Below are 15,723 nucleotides of genomic sequence, written 5' to 3'. Positions count from 1 at the left end.
TTCTAATCAAGAGATCTAACAGTAGACTCCACTTTTAAAGTAAGACGTTGCTGGATTTATATTGACTTAATTACTATATTCCCTCAACAAGGTTTTCTTACTTTAACTTGTACATTAGCTGTAGTAGTAACTTTAATATCACGTTCCCTTAATAAGGAGTTTTCTTACCTTGCTAAGCAACTTCAGTGCTTAGCTTCACTGAAAGGACTGATTGGCTCCGCTCTCTCCACTAACTGGTTCTGACCCGCTCCGCTCCCCTACCCCCTTATCCCACCCACCCCACGTGCTTCTACACTTATACACCCCCTTCTAAAAATAACCTACCCTGACAAACTACCAATTGATATAACCCCACCTCTTCTCTACTATTTTACTTTCCATAATACCCACTCTTATACTATCTTACCTTCCTCACATACCTGTAGCTATTACTTCCTAATAAATACCATACCCTCCCATAATTTATATTGTAGTTATATCCTAACTCTATCTCTGTAAGGTTCCATAACTCTTCTTTGCAGTATGTCTTCCAAAACTAACAGTACCCTATCTAAAACTCCTATAACTAAAAACAACCTAGCCAAACTAATCCTCTTACTCATACCTTCTCTAGTTCTCACACTGTCTTATCTCCTTAAGTCTTATGAAAAGGCAAATAATTACCACATTAATTACTCTCACAAACAAACAGCCTTTGATTTTACTACCCAAAAATTAACTAATTTAAACATCACATCCACCTCTAACTACCTCCTAGCCAAATACCATCGACTTTCACATATTAAATTTAATAATCCTATGTTAAGGAGACTAAAATACCTAACCAGCTTTTCCTGTAAACCATCGTTACAATTTAAAACTTCATCCCTAAAAGATGGTGACATACATCCTAACCCAGGACCCACTAATACCTCTACTGAAACTAGACAAATTATCACAAACTCCACCCTTCCTACACTAACCACTGATTCAAATGCCTTACTTATAGGACATCTTAATATCCGAAGTATTAACAACAAGGTCACCCATCTCCACACTCTCCTTGAATATCACTCCTTTTATATTTTCTGTCTAACTGAAACTTGGTTAAAACCTTGTACTAAAGATAATGAAATAATTCCCCCAGGTTACAATATACTGAGACTGGACCGCACTACACATAAAGGTGGGGGAGTAGCACTGCTGTTTAAGACGGGATTACACATCTCCTCAGTACCCTATAACCCACTGGAGGATACTAAAACTGAACTCCTTATTTCTAAACTACAATTAAACCCAAACAAGTCAATCTATATTATCTGTATCTATCTACCTCCTGGAAATAACTCTACCATAATAGAAAATATCCTTAGTTGGGTGTCTTCTACTTACCCACAAGAAACTATCATATTAGGAGATCTTAACCATGACTGGTCCTCAGTCAATACTAACAACCCTTCCTCGCACATTAATCTTTATGGTTTTACTCAGACAATAAACACCACTACTAGAATCAATAAACCTAACAACAAAGAAAGTATATTAGATTGGATTCTTATTAACAAACAACAACAAACTTATCTAGTAGGTACCTTACCTGATGATGTAAGTGACCATACTTTAACTTACATCATAAGACAAAAGAGTGTCACTACTAACACCCCAACCTACAGGATCTCATGAAGTAATAAACACTTTAACCTAATATTATTTAAAACTGAACTTAATGCCTGCAACTAGAACCCTCTAAAAACTCTCCCACTTGAAGATGCTGTTAAATATTTTAATACCAAATTCTTAACAATCCTTGATATCCATGCACCAAAACGATCTATTAGAGTCAAATCTAAGCCTGCCCCCTGGCTAACTAAAGAAACAAGACAAAACTATTACTAAGAAACAAATCATGGGCTAAGTGGAGAGCTAGCAAATTATCCTCTGATCAGCAAACCTTTAGACACTTAAGAAATAGTACCAAAAAAGCCATACTTACAGACAAAATGAACTACTATAGTAAACTGCAGCAAATGAATCACAACAATCCCCAAAGGTTCTGGTCAACCTTAAATAGACTACTTCACCCAGGCCAGACTACTACACCCTCCCCTCTGGGTCTGAAAAGAATACAACTCATGAAACTGCTAATGCCTTTAATTCCTTTTTTTCTGATACCATTAACTCACTAGCCTCTCACCTTACCATTGACAATTCTAGCATCCCTAACCACACATCTTCAAATCTGCCTACTTTCCAATTACAACCCATCTCTACCACCTTTATCCAAAACTTATCCAAAACTTAAACCTTGTACCCCCTCTGCTGATCAGCTACCATCAGAATACCTTCAAAAGTAGCTAATGTAGTAGCCTATCCCATATCCATCCTTATAAACAGAACCATTAGTGAAGAAACCATCCCTGATATCTGGAAAATCTCATACATTATCCCCCTACATAAAGGAGGCAACTCAAACGAGTACTCTAATTACAGGCCTATAGCACTCTTATCACCCTTAGCAAAAATTATGGAGAAATGTATTCACTATCAGTTAATGGGTCACTTAACTAAACATAACATACTAACTAACTGCCAGCACGGTTTTAGGCCATTTCATAGTACCACCACTGCTCTCCTTTCCTTTACTGATTTTATCAATAAAAACCGCAACAAGAATATTCTCTCATCAGCACTCTTTATAGACCTGTCAAAAGCCTTTGATATGGTCAACCACCCCCTGCTCATAAAAATCCTAGAATCTCTTTCTTTAGAACCCAAGGCAATTCACTGGTTCACTTCCTACCTCAGCAATAGGAAACAGGCAGTTCTCTGGGATAATAAACTCTCATCTCTTCTGCCGGTCTCACTTGGTGTCCCCCAAGGCTCTATTCTTGGACCTCTTCTATTCTCATTATTCATAAACGACCTACAAGTAGCTATACCTCAAGCTACATGCATACAATACGCAGATGATTCTACACTCATATGTTCTGCTAAAACCATTTCAGAATTACAAACACTAACACAAAATGTATTTAACACAGTTGAGGCATGGTTCTTAAAACGCTGCCTCCTTTTGAATGCTAAAAAAACCAAACTCTTGCTCTTTAAGCCTACTATTAGGTCCTCCCCAATAGAATTCTCTATCTTATCCAAGAATGGCACCCTTATATCCCCTGACTCTACCACCAAGCTGCTAGGTGTCACTATAGACAATAACCTTACCTTTGATAACCACATTAACAATACTGTCAAAACTGTAAATAGAAAACTGGGCTCCTTCTACAGAATTAAAATGTTCTTAACTCCTATAGCCAAAGCTACACTTGCCCACTCTCATCTTATTTCCACTCTTCTCTATGCTTCACCTATATACACTAACCTAAAGAAAAATAATCTCTCTAAACTGGCTAATATTTACAATAGTATTGCTAGGTTTGTTACTGGGAACCAATTTAGAACTCACCACTGTCTGAACCTACAGCAACTGCACTGGCTTGAACTAAAAAACATGTTGATACTCTCCCAACTCACTTTTGTCCATAGGATATTTTACCAACCTAATAACACACCTATACTTTCTAATCTATTTACCCCTTACACTAACCTAAATTCATTACGCTCTTCAAACAAACTTCTAGTAACCTTAACTAAGTCTAATAACATTGCTGGTGACTCCCTATTCTCCAATACCATCGGTAAATACTGGAATCTTCTACCTATTGCTCTAACTTCCATTCCCTCCCCTGTTCTCTTTAAACAAAAGCTGAAAAAACACCTTAAAATACACTGGTTATGCCCATGCTTCAATCCTGACTAAAATTGTGACTTCCACAATTTTTTTTTTCTCTCTCTCTCTTTAACACCTTCTTTCTATTCGCTCTCTACTACCTACACTTTGAGAAGTTTCCCTAACAATTTACTTCTTTTACAAGTGGCATCTATTACAATCCATTAAAGAATTTTGTATGTAAAAGAAATTTGCTGAATGTGCTCTACTCTTGCCACAAATATTTTACTGTTACAGAACCTTTCTATTTTGTATTTCTATAACTACAACTTAATTGTTTTCTCTATAGGGTATGTATGTAGAATTCTGTAATGTAGTCTTGAATCCTGTTTAACCTGCTACTTATTTTTTCTTTTTATGTATAACGTAACTGTGTTTTGTCTCTATGTGGAGCTTTTCTCCCCGGGCCTCTGCTGAAAATGGAAATATATCCAGTCAGACCAGCCCGGTAAACAAATGTAAAATAAATAAAATAAATAAATAAAAACAAATAATGCAATTTGGCTGTCCAAAAAGGGAAGAATGCTAATGCAGGATAGAGAAAAAGCATGGAAAGAATAGCAAAAATATAACACACCACAGTATCTTGAAAACTTCTGAATGATTCACAATTCTACTAAAAACCAAATTAATGAAGACAAAAAATTATACTAGAATAACTTTCAGAATAATTGTAAACATAACTCTAAAAAATTCTGGACAGCCATTAAAGAAATCTTGCATCACGACCAAACATTCAACCCTACCCCCTTTCCCATTAATTTATTACTTAAAACCACAATACAGTTCAACTCTTATTTCATAGATAGTATGACATCTCTAACCAATAATTCTTCAACATGTAACCCTAAACTTGTCCAACAGCCACATATCACCATATCTACTTTCACCTTTAAACCTGTGCCCAAACCCAAACTCAGAACATGCCCTACTTCAGCTGATGACCTTCCAAGTGAGTCCCTTAAAATAGCAGCTGAAAGCATTGCCTGTCCTCTCTCAGTCTTATAAATAGGTCAGTCCAGGAATCTCACATTGCCTCTCTCTAGAAAAAAATCACACATTATTCCTCAGCACAAATAAGGAAATTCAACAGTCATTACTAACTTTAAACTTATAGCAATTTTATCTCCCCTCTCAAAAATGCTTGAAAAATGTATTCAGAAAAAAATTGCTAAACTAACCCCTGCAGCCACAAAATATGTCTCCGTCCTTCCCATAGTACTAACACTGAACTTCTAACTTGTATAGATACTGGTAATAAAGCTAGGGATAATGTCAAACTACTCTCCTCCTTATTTCTAAACTTATCTAAAGCCTTCATCACTGTTTATCACAGAAAACATCTACTTCAAATGTCCTTATTAAGTCTCTCTCAGCTCACCCTTCTGTGGTTGAAAAGCTACCTGTCTAATAGGTATCACTCAGTAAAATGACACGCCACCATCTCTCCATACCTCCCAGTCACCACTGATGTACCACAAGGCTCTATCCTTTGCCCCCTCCTGTTTAACATTCTAACCAACCCACACAATAGACCCCCCCCAATACAACATGCAGATGCAGATCCAACAACATGGCGCACCTCCAAAAAAATTACTCAGGAAGCTTTAACAACTACTAAAACATGGTTTTGTAACTGACACCTCATAGTCAACTCTTACAAAAACTACTTTTTCCCCAAAATCCCTCTGTCATAAAAAGTAGTAAAAAACAAACAACAGAAGTCCACCGTTCAATAAATCAGTTTAATAAAACACTACATAAAACAGAACTTTCAAATTAAACTCTTTTTCAATATGTCTGTCATAAAAAACAAAATTTAAAGTCCTGTCTTGATAATACAACCATTTAAGTCACTTCTCATAGCAAATTATTAGGAATGATAGTGGGCAATAATCTTAAATTTGACCTGCGTATACAAAATTGCATAAGACAAACTCATGAAAAACAAGGGATGTTTTATAGAGCCAAAAACTTTCTCACCAATGCAACTAAAATCTATACTTGGCACCACTTATCTCTTCCCCACACTTCTTTATGGCACTCCCATCCTTGCTACCCTTCAGAAATCACAAAAATCAAAATCTGAACAATGCTATAAGAAAGTTGCTAAATTTGTAGCAAATACCCCTTTCAGAACCTACCACTGTGTAGCACTAAAACTCTAAATTGATTAGAACTATCTCATCAGCTAACATATATACAGCTTTTTACCACCTATAAAATTATCCAGTATCCATCTGCTTGCCCAGCACTAAATAATATTCTGCACAACTATGTTCCCAGTTAGTCATTACAGTCCAGTGACTAAAGATTCCTGTCTGTTCACAAATCTATCAAATCTGCTTGGCATTGTCTGAACTCATACCATGTTGCTAAGGCCTGGAACTCCATACTTGTATCCATCAAGTCAATAACCTCCCTTCTACCCTTCAAAAACATTCTGAAAGCCTTTCTAGCCAAAAGCTGGCTGTGTTCTTGCTCAACACCAGGATAAACTGTATCCCTAAATGTGAACAAAAATCTGTTCATCATACTTCTTCTTCTTCTTCACTCATTTCCTTACTTACTCCTATCAATTTCTCTCCCCTGGCTTTCTCCTTAAATATACCACACTTCTGCTTTTCTCTCACTTCAGTTTGCATTGCCTGTATCTATTATACTAACTTACATTTATATTGTCTGTAAACAGGCTAAAGTTCCTTTAAATATTAAATTATTACATATAACGTGTATCTCCTCTTAACCAATGTTTTCATATTATGTCTAATTTGGTAAAATTATTTTAACTGTAGTTGTTTAAAGGTTGTAAAAGTATTGCTCTTAAAACACCTTGTAATACTTTAGAGCTTTTCTCCCCAGGCCGCCATTGAAAATGGTTTCCTACCCAGTTGGGCTTTCCCAGTAATCAAATGTAAATAAATAGTCCACAAGCATCGACATTTAATTTTCCGGCCAATATTTTAAAGAGGACCTGAAGTGGTCTATTTCTGCCACCAGCCCAAAATAATACTTTAGCTGAACTTAGCAGAAAATACATGTGTGTGAAAACTATTACAGGCAGCAAACAAGGGGAACATGTCTTATAGATGGTCTCAAACCTACTTACAGATGGCTCACTCCACATACTAAAACTCAAGCTTACCAGAATAAAGTTAAGATGTTTTATTCCTCAAGAGCTAGCAAAGGCCTTCATATATGGATAAAAAAAAGTTTCCATTCTTTTCTCTGAAAAGGCACCTTCCTGTGATGTGCAGGACAAACGATTCATAATCTGCATACCCAAGGGTAGGATTAGTAAACTGTTAGAGTAAAAAATGATGTTATCCAGTCCAAATTATCAACTTACAGGAACGTAATGCATCCTGCTTCTTGCCACACGATTATGTATTCAGTTTTTAACTTAAAGCTAACCTTGCCATCCTGTCATTGGACAGACTGCACAACATATTTGCAATGTAAGAAAGAAATTAGATATTAATAGCCTGCTATATGGCATAAATCCTCAAATTATTTTAGCTCACCTACCATTGCTGGCCACGGTAACTTAAGGATGAGATCACTGCCTCACAGCTCCAGTATCTTGACATTTCCTTAAATTCAGTCACTGCCTGTTTAGAATATTCCACATGCACTCTGTTTGTCTGTGTGAACTTTCTCTGGGTACTTTGGTTTCCTCCCATGCCCCAGAATAGACTGGTTGGTTTTTTTACACTATATTTGTACTATAAATGAAATTGTATTATATTATGTTATATTATATTATATTATTATAAAAACTGTCATTTCAATTGGGTCCATTGTACAGCCATGTCTGAACACATTCCAAAAATCTTAATGAGTTTTGAAATTTTCATAGATTTGGCAGTCAGTTTGAGTTTATTCTGCCAGTCAGTGACCAGTACCAAGCTACTACATGTTCACTCACACACACACTCCCATCTCCTTAAGTTGTTGGTAGCTCAGATGGATATAAAAGATCCCACAGCCGCGGTGGTGCAGTAGTAGCATTGTTGCCTCACAACAAGAGGTTCTCCTGTTCGATTCCCGGCTGGAGCACCTTCTGTGTGGAGTCTGCATGTCCTCCCAGTGGTTGAGTGGCATTTGAAAGACATGCGTGAATGGGCGTGCCTTCGTTGAAGGTTAGGCGTTGGGCTGGCACCTCTGCACCATAAAAATCTACTGCCAATCATTACCGGACCGGAGTTCCGCTGTGGCGACCCCTAACCGGGAAAAGCCGAAAGAAGAAGAAGAACAGACCTATCAAAAAAGTAGGGGAAATTACCCAATGCCCTGGCTAAATTTCCCCTGTTAGTATAAATACCACCTCAGGTCTCTCCTGAAAACAGGCATCTAGCCTAGGGAGCTAAGCCACTCAACAAAAAGGATACATAAATAAAAATAGATTGATAATTCCACTGCAATACAGTGTTGATGTCTTGCAAGTGATCTTCAGATATATCAACTAAGCAGGAATAGTATATTTCATTTTGCAGTCCCTGACAGGAACTTGTCCATGGTTCTTTGGAACTGCAGTGGTGAAGACAACAGTCCAGTTGTAATTCTAATAAAATATACTGTCTGGCAATTAGCACACAGGATTAAGGCTATGTGTTGTTAATGAACAGTCCAGTATTTGATTTTATCAGCCTCTATTTTTGTTAGAATTTGCACAGTTGTAATAGTTGACTGCAAAACACCCATTTGTGTATCAGAAATGTTTCGATGCAAAGCATTCTCATTCTGCTGCACCACAACACTGTTCATGACTTAACTTAGTTGACCAACACCACCTTTTTGTGGATCCATGTTGCTTTATCACAGCAAAGCTTAAAATCTGTTCACCTTCCATGATGACAGTGGGTGTGTTGTTTTGCTTATTACCTATTTTGCTTTTCATTTTATAGAATAGGTAATTTAGAAACTCCTTCTAATTTTCACAGGATTTACAGTTTAGAGGTAAAATGCCACCATAGTTTTGGTAAAATAAATTTACCATGTATACAGGTTTGTACAAGTATCTAGTATAACAGATACTTTTATTTTCCAATAAACCTTTTAACTTCCATAAAGGTTCACTTTTATTGCCAGAGCAAGTGTCTGTACAGACAAAGGACATATTCAGGTATAACAGACCTTCAGTATTAGCAATTTACTACTTAGGAAGATTTGCTTTTTAATTATTTTTCTTGTATACTTTACCACAGTTTTCTTACTACTATCCATTAAGGAGAAGCATATTCAGACAGGAGCTGGTAAGACATGCATGGAGCTCTCAGATGAATCCAGTTAATATAAACAGTGTTTTTAGGAGCAATGCAGTTATTTTTAGAAAGCAATAGCAGTGATTTTTATTTCTTTTAAAAACGACAGTTCATAAAGGCAATTAATAATTTTTCATTCATATAGCAGTATTTTTTTCCGTTGCAACACAAGCTTTACTCTAAATTAACATTTTATACCATTGTGTTTACTATGAATTTATAAGCTGCGTACTCAACATTTTTTAAATTTCATTGCAAAGGTACCAATTTTCTTAGTCTTTCTGTTTCTAACACACAGCTCATTTAAATGCTGTACAGCTTACCTCAGTAGCTTTCCTTGTTAGTCACAAGGTAAACATACATTATTGGGTTTATATCTGTTTGTCAGTACTTTTGAACTGTTCCAGAAGGACTGGATCACTGAATAGGTAGCTTGTGAAGCATTAGCATTTCACACACTGATTCTACTATCGTTTCGGAAACATAGTGCAGTCACCATAAAATGAAAAAGATGCAGTTAGTACGAATGCAATTTTGTTAGTCTTTCACTGACATCAGTGGAGCTTCCTTGTCAGCTGCAGGCTTATTGCAATTGACTCATAACAAAATACTGACATCTGCAGTTATTATGTACTATGTTTATTGTACATGACAGTGAAATTCTGTAAATGAAATACCTACCTTGTTAGGTGCTTACTTAATTCATGCACTTCCATTTCTGAACTTTTGAACTCATTAAGCTCTTTGCGAATAGCTGCCTAAAATAGTAACAGAGAAAGATGTTAGAACATTTGCTCAGCAAGTATTTGTTTTCCAATCTACACTATGATATGAATGTAAAATGTAAAATCAAATAAAATGTTTGACTATCATCTGTCTATGATACTGTTGTGGTTAGCTTGGTTTTCATAACCTACTTTATTGTAGCATCCTTCATTTTTTTTAAATGTATCTTCCAGGACAAGAATTTATGATATAGACATGCAGTTATGCATCTACAAACATAGAACTTTCTATTAAGAAATACAACTTAGACATACAGTGGCACTAGTCGGTCAGTAGTTGTGTGCCCATTTACACTGCTGAGATACATGCCTGACGTATGACCAAAGTAACCACTGTTAATCTAACAGTCTCCACTAAGAATGGGCCAGACACTGACAATGCTCTCAGCTCTTCTACCAGTTCATGCACTTCCTCAGTAAGTTATCCATTCTCTTGGTTTCATCAGTGAATGTGGGACAGCAGCATAACTATATGCTGTGAGACAGTAACTTGGCATTAATGACATATCTTGTTTAGGCTTGATAACCAGGATGTCTGACTGGACCAGGCCTATTTTCAACAGAGGTCTAGGGAATAAAGCTTCATAATAGATGCATTTCATAGCAATCGACATTCTAAAATAGACATTTTAAAAGCTCTACAAAACTGCTGGACAAAATAATGCCATATAAGATAAAAATTTCTACAGCATAGCCTGCAGTATAATAATTTGTACTTCTAAAACAGCAAAGCCAGACAATGAGTATATGCTCTTAGTAGGGTACCTAAGTAATAATCAGAATTAATTTCAGAGAGCAAAGGGGTAAGCAAAATAGAAAGAAACAACAAATGTGGGATATCCTTAAAACAGGAGATGCAAATGAAAGAGTAAGGAGTAATTATTGCAAGGAGGGGTTTCATAAAAATAATAAAGCTAAGTATATATAAAACATACAAACATAGAAGAGATGTGGAAAGGTATGTTCAGAAGTAATAAAAACTGCTAGTTATTATTATGCTGTTTTGTAAATTATAGTTTTGAGTTATGTAACCATTATCCTAGTAAAGTATGCAATGTTTAAAAAAAATAGTTTACTTATGAATACTAAAAAAAACTTGAACTGCTAGTTTTGTGCTGTTTCATAAAGCTCAGTCTTAAGTTACATAACCATTATTCTAGTTTCCACAAATAATTTTTTCATAGTAAAAGTACTTGAGTCAAACTCTTGCTGGAGAAAAAAATTCTGCTGCAGGTCTAGGTTCTGCAGTAATTTGTTGTGGAATCTGGACTGGCTGCCTTTTGATGCTAAATGAAATGTAGCTATACTTACAGCTAAAATGAATTCTCAACTATTCTGAGCTAAAAAATAAAATGCAATTCTTATCCCCAGAATGCAAAACAGCAACTGGCAAAGGAGTGTTCCTCAGCCAGCTAGAATACACCCTGACTATAACTGCTTCCACCTTTAAAAATAAAATGGTATCACTTCCAAACCACCACCACCAATACTAGTAGATTTGATATCATTTTTTTCATCCACTCCTCAACTGATGGGTCTCGGATATGACATCAGAGCCATCCTCTGTCACTCTGAAAGACTGTAGGCTCCATAGTTCAAGCCCCTCCCCTTATCTGTAATCCCGCTCTTCTCCTTAGTTACCTCAGAATACGTTTGCTGCTTAAGCAATAAGATGCAGTCACTGCTAACTCAAATGTGGGATAGTGTAATAAGTAAGATTTCTATCTTCTTTATCCAGTTCGGTACCTTTTTACTTTTTGTTTCTCTTCCTCATCCTTCTCTGTTTAAAAAAAAGTTTATAAAAAGAGTTAGATAATTTAAGTAGCTACTAAATTAAGTAGTTTTTTTTTTTCCGTTGGGCCTCCTGTCCTTACAGGCTCTCTCATTACATTACCTCTTTGGTATTTCTCCTTTACCATTGTTGGTATTGTTCTCTTTTCTACCCTTGGGTATAATCTTTACCATTGTTGGTATTTTGTCTGCTTAGACCTTTTGTTTTTTTACAGGTATCGAACTTCTGAGATGTCTAATAAACCTACCAGATTTAAGAAGTGTGTCACTTACTGATACAAAATCCCCAATTCCAACAGCCATTTGGAATGTATCTATTGCCTTTGCCCAGTTCAGGTTAACACAGGTTGTAAGATTTGTGCTAGTTTTAATAATTGGACCCTGGTAAAGAGAAAGAATAAACTAATTTTAAAATGACTTCTTCTTCCTTCTACTTCTAAAGCACCATCCTCCTCCAAGGAATCTTCAGAAAAGGCTCAGGACAAACATAAGGATTCAAGGAACCTCTCCTCTTAATGCTTTCCTCCTGCGACTTCCTCAGTCTCCACTCCACCCAAGAAGATTCGTAAGATGTCAGATATGTTCACTTCCATGGCTCTGAACCCACCAAAATCAAAGACTTCATATCCATCCTGCCATTCTGATATGACACAATCTAAATCAAAGTCACCTCAGATTCTTGCTAGGTTCTCTCTGGAACCATTAACGTTGAGGCTACACTCAACCTTTCTGCAGGACACGCCTTGAAGAGATTCCTGTCCACCTTCCACTTCATCCTCCTTCAGGTTATCTGGGAGCTTATCAGAAGTGGTTGTGGATAGGATGATGAGAAAGTTTCTCAGAACCCAGATAGAGCTGGGTGTTATTCTATCTCTGCCTCCTATCAGACTGCGAGCCTATGAACTTTACTCCAATCTGTCCGGTGGTTTTGGTGATTTTGGACCTGAGGCATCTGAGTTTGTCTGTGTCAGATCAGGAGATGTGGTCTTCTTCGACTCTGACACCTTCTCTGATCCAGATGGATCTGACCCTGTCAGATCTGGAGGGATCTCAGAGCCACAGAATCAGTGCCGGATCCAGGTGACTGGGATTGACTCAGATGTTCTCAGAGCCATACTTTCCCCTTGGGGCCTTGGCCCTGACCAATGCTTCGAGGCTGGAACCAGGAGGGATTGGCTTTCATACCTCACAGGCTTCTTTGGCTCCAGAGAGGGCTAGGCTCAGCTCCTCAGTGGCTTTGGCTTTCGAAGTAGTGGAGAGAGCTGTCTCTGCTTCTAAGGAAAAGACATCCTTGACCCTCAGGTCCACCCCAAACTCAACTGCTTTGTGTGGAAGATGGGTCTTGTCATCCTGTCCCATTGGGATAGCCAGTCTAGCTAAGTCTTGAGACTGTCCTCATTCATGACTCAGGTGGTGTTTCTGAGTCCACTCCAGAGCCTGACACTGAAGAGCCCCCTCATAAGTGGACTTATAAGAGGAAACACCTAGACTCTCCACAAGTCTTTTTACCTGAATACACTAATTTTGATGAAGGGGAAGAGGCCCCTGGATCACACCTTGAATATGTATTATTTGGTGAAACACTTGAACTTCTGAGACAGAAAGGTGTTTGATCTCCTGACCCTCCCTTCCCAAGATGAGTTCAGTGTTCCTTGAAGCTTTTGGAACTGGCTCAGATATGACTTGGGTAGTCTCCCCACTGGATGAGATGGCAGACCTTATTCCCATTGGACCTGGAAGGATCTGGATGTTACAGAGCCCATTCCCAAATCCCCTAAAATACTTCAATACTTCATAGCACCTATGAATAGGGCTCATTGGAGCAAGTACCCCCAGTTGATGCTATGGTGGTTGCAGCAACCACTAAGAAAGAACTCACTGAACAGAGTTCTTCTGTCCATCCCCCCAGTAGTGAATGTAGAGTGTTGGGCAGATATGAAAACATATCTATGCTTCAGTGACCTACACCACCAGGTCTCTGAATTATCTGTCACATGTGACAAGATTTTGGAGGGAATTGATCAAACAGTTTTCTAGTTCCCTCTCTGGGTTCACTTCTGCAGAAAACAAGAAGACAATTTATTCACAACTGGCCACACTTCATTCTCTGTCCATTGCTTCCAAGAGATTGATTTCTCATGCCTCAGAGGGAGCAGCTAGATCAACAGCTTCAGGAATAACTGTCAAGATGCATACCTGGATGTGCCATTCTGATTTTGTTGAACACTTCATCTTCATTCATCAATGCCCCTTTGATAGATCCACCTTGTTCAGCCCCAAAGTAAGGGAGACTCTCTCTAAGAGTAAACAAGATGAGAAGATTTCGTCTGCCATTGAAATCCATTTTTCTACACCCTCAAAGGACCTTCTCCAGAAACCCGAGAGATGGTAGAAAATCATGGCCCAGAAAATCACAAGGTTCTCCCCATGACTCAATGAAGATAGATCACGTCATGGCAGAGGGGGAAACTCAATGGAAGACACCATCCCTGTATGACAGGTGGCCCACAACATCAGGGTTTCAGAGGACTATTCTCTGAGAAGCTTTTTCAGCATCCCTAAAGGGTTACTCAACTGTTGCACTCTGCAGGCTGTCAGGGGCCCTTCTCTCTACATCCAGTAGCCTGGATACTCTTTACCAAAGAAACTTGGGTGCAGAGTATAATATCCAGAGTTTATTACATACCATTTCCCTTCTTCCCCAAAAATGCAACAAAAAAAATTCCTGATGTGTCACCCATTCAGAGGAAAGCAGCAGCCATGAAAATAGAAAAGCAGATGAGGAAAAGAGTCATCCAGCCAGTCCCCCCCCCGATCAACAAAGATCTGGAACTTACTCAGGATTCTTTTAAGTGCCAAAGAAGACAGGGCACCTCAGATCAATTTTGGATCTCAGCAATCTGAATCACTTCATAAATCATTTGAAGTTCCAGATGGTCACAGTTTAGTCCATCGTACCACTGCTGAGGAAGGACGATTGGATGTGCTCCATAGCTCTCCAGGATATGTATTATCATGATACATAGGAACTTCAGGAGATATCTACTCTTCCAACTGGGTATCAGTCACTACCAGTTTAGAGCATTGCCCTTTGGTCTCCCCACAGACCCCTGGGTGGTCACCAAATGCAACGCAGTGCTTGGGGCTCACCTGAGACTGCACAGATTCTGAGTGTCTCCTTATCTAGATGACTGCCTGCTATCTGTTTGCACCAAGCCTCTACTCATTCAAGACAGGGACTACTTGGTCCACCTATGTCTCCAACTAGGTATTGCTATTAACTACAACAAATCGCAGCTCTACTCGATGCAATCCCTGAAGTCACTAGTGCGCATCTAGATATCCAATCACAAATAGCAACTCTACTATAAACAAGAGTGGACACTTTATGAAAACAAACACTACACATTCTTTATCTTCATTTATTTCCAGACAAACTAATTTTACAGAGTCGATGGCAGTGTTGATAGTACTAGTACCTTTGGTTCGCTTTCACATGAGAATGCACTCTAGAGATACAGTGGTCAACCAGACACCATCCACTGATGGCACTCATTTCCATCATGAATGTCTGCAGGCATCATATAGCATGATACACACACACACACACACACACACACACACACACACACACACACACACACACACACACACACACACACACACACACACACACATTTGGGGCCATCCTTTTTCAATGCCCGTGCCCAATGCCACATTGACTATGGATGCCTCCTAACTAGGGTAGGAGGGGCATTATTTGGGTAGGACAGTCCAAGGCATGTAGTCTCAGACAGAGTCCAGTCTTCACATCAATGTCCTAGAAATGAAAGCAGTCCTATTAACATTGCAGGCATTTTAAGATGCTCTCCCTCTAGGGATGATTGCTATTCAGACAGACAACATGTCTGTGGTCTGGTGCATCAACTAGCAGTGGGGAACCCAATCCTTCCCACTATGTTAGGAAGGTAATGAGAGTTGGGTAATGGGTGATTTCTTCCAACCATTTTTTTCATGGCAGCCCATATTCCAGAGAAAACCAATGTCCAAGGTCCAAATTACTCCCTCATGAGTGGTCTTTCTGTCAATCAGTTGTGCAGATATTCACTGATGGGGG

The 15,723-nt window shown here is 38.3% G+C and overlaps 1 protein-coding gene across 3 annotated transcripts in view; it reads right to left on the bottom strand.

Annotated features, from left to right (window-relative positions):
• PHACTR1 (phosphatase and actin regulator 1) overlaps positions 1 to 15,723 on the bottom strand; it is a 1,877,004-nt gene that overhangs the window by 51,850 nt on the left and 1,809,431 nt on the right. For all 3 annotated transcript variants that reach the window (XM_044064898.1, XM_044064897.1, XM_044064899.1), the window contains one exon: positions 9,712 to 9,788. In XM_044064898.1, coding sequence (XP_043920833.1) covers positions 9,712 to 9,788 — 77 coding nt within the window. The remainder of the gene's footprint in view (positions 1 to 9,711; positions 9,789 to 15,723) is intronic.

This window comes from Protopterus annectens, chromosome 3.part0, assembly GCF_019279795.1.
Source record: "Protopterus annectens isolate FY-2018-M chromosome 3.part0, PAN1.0, whole genome shotgun sequence".
NCBI lineage: Eukaryota > Metazoa > Chordata > Ceratodontiformes > Protopteridae > Protopterus > Protopterus annectens.
Note: the sequence above shows the minus strand (reverse complement) of the source record. Positions and strands in the feature narration are given on the sequence as shown.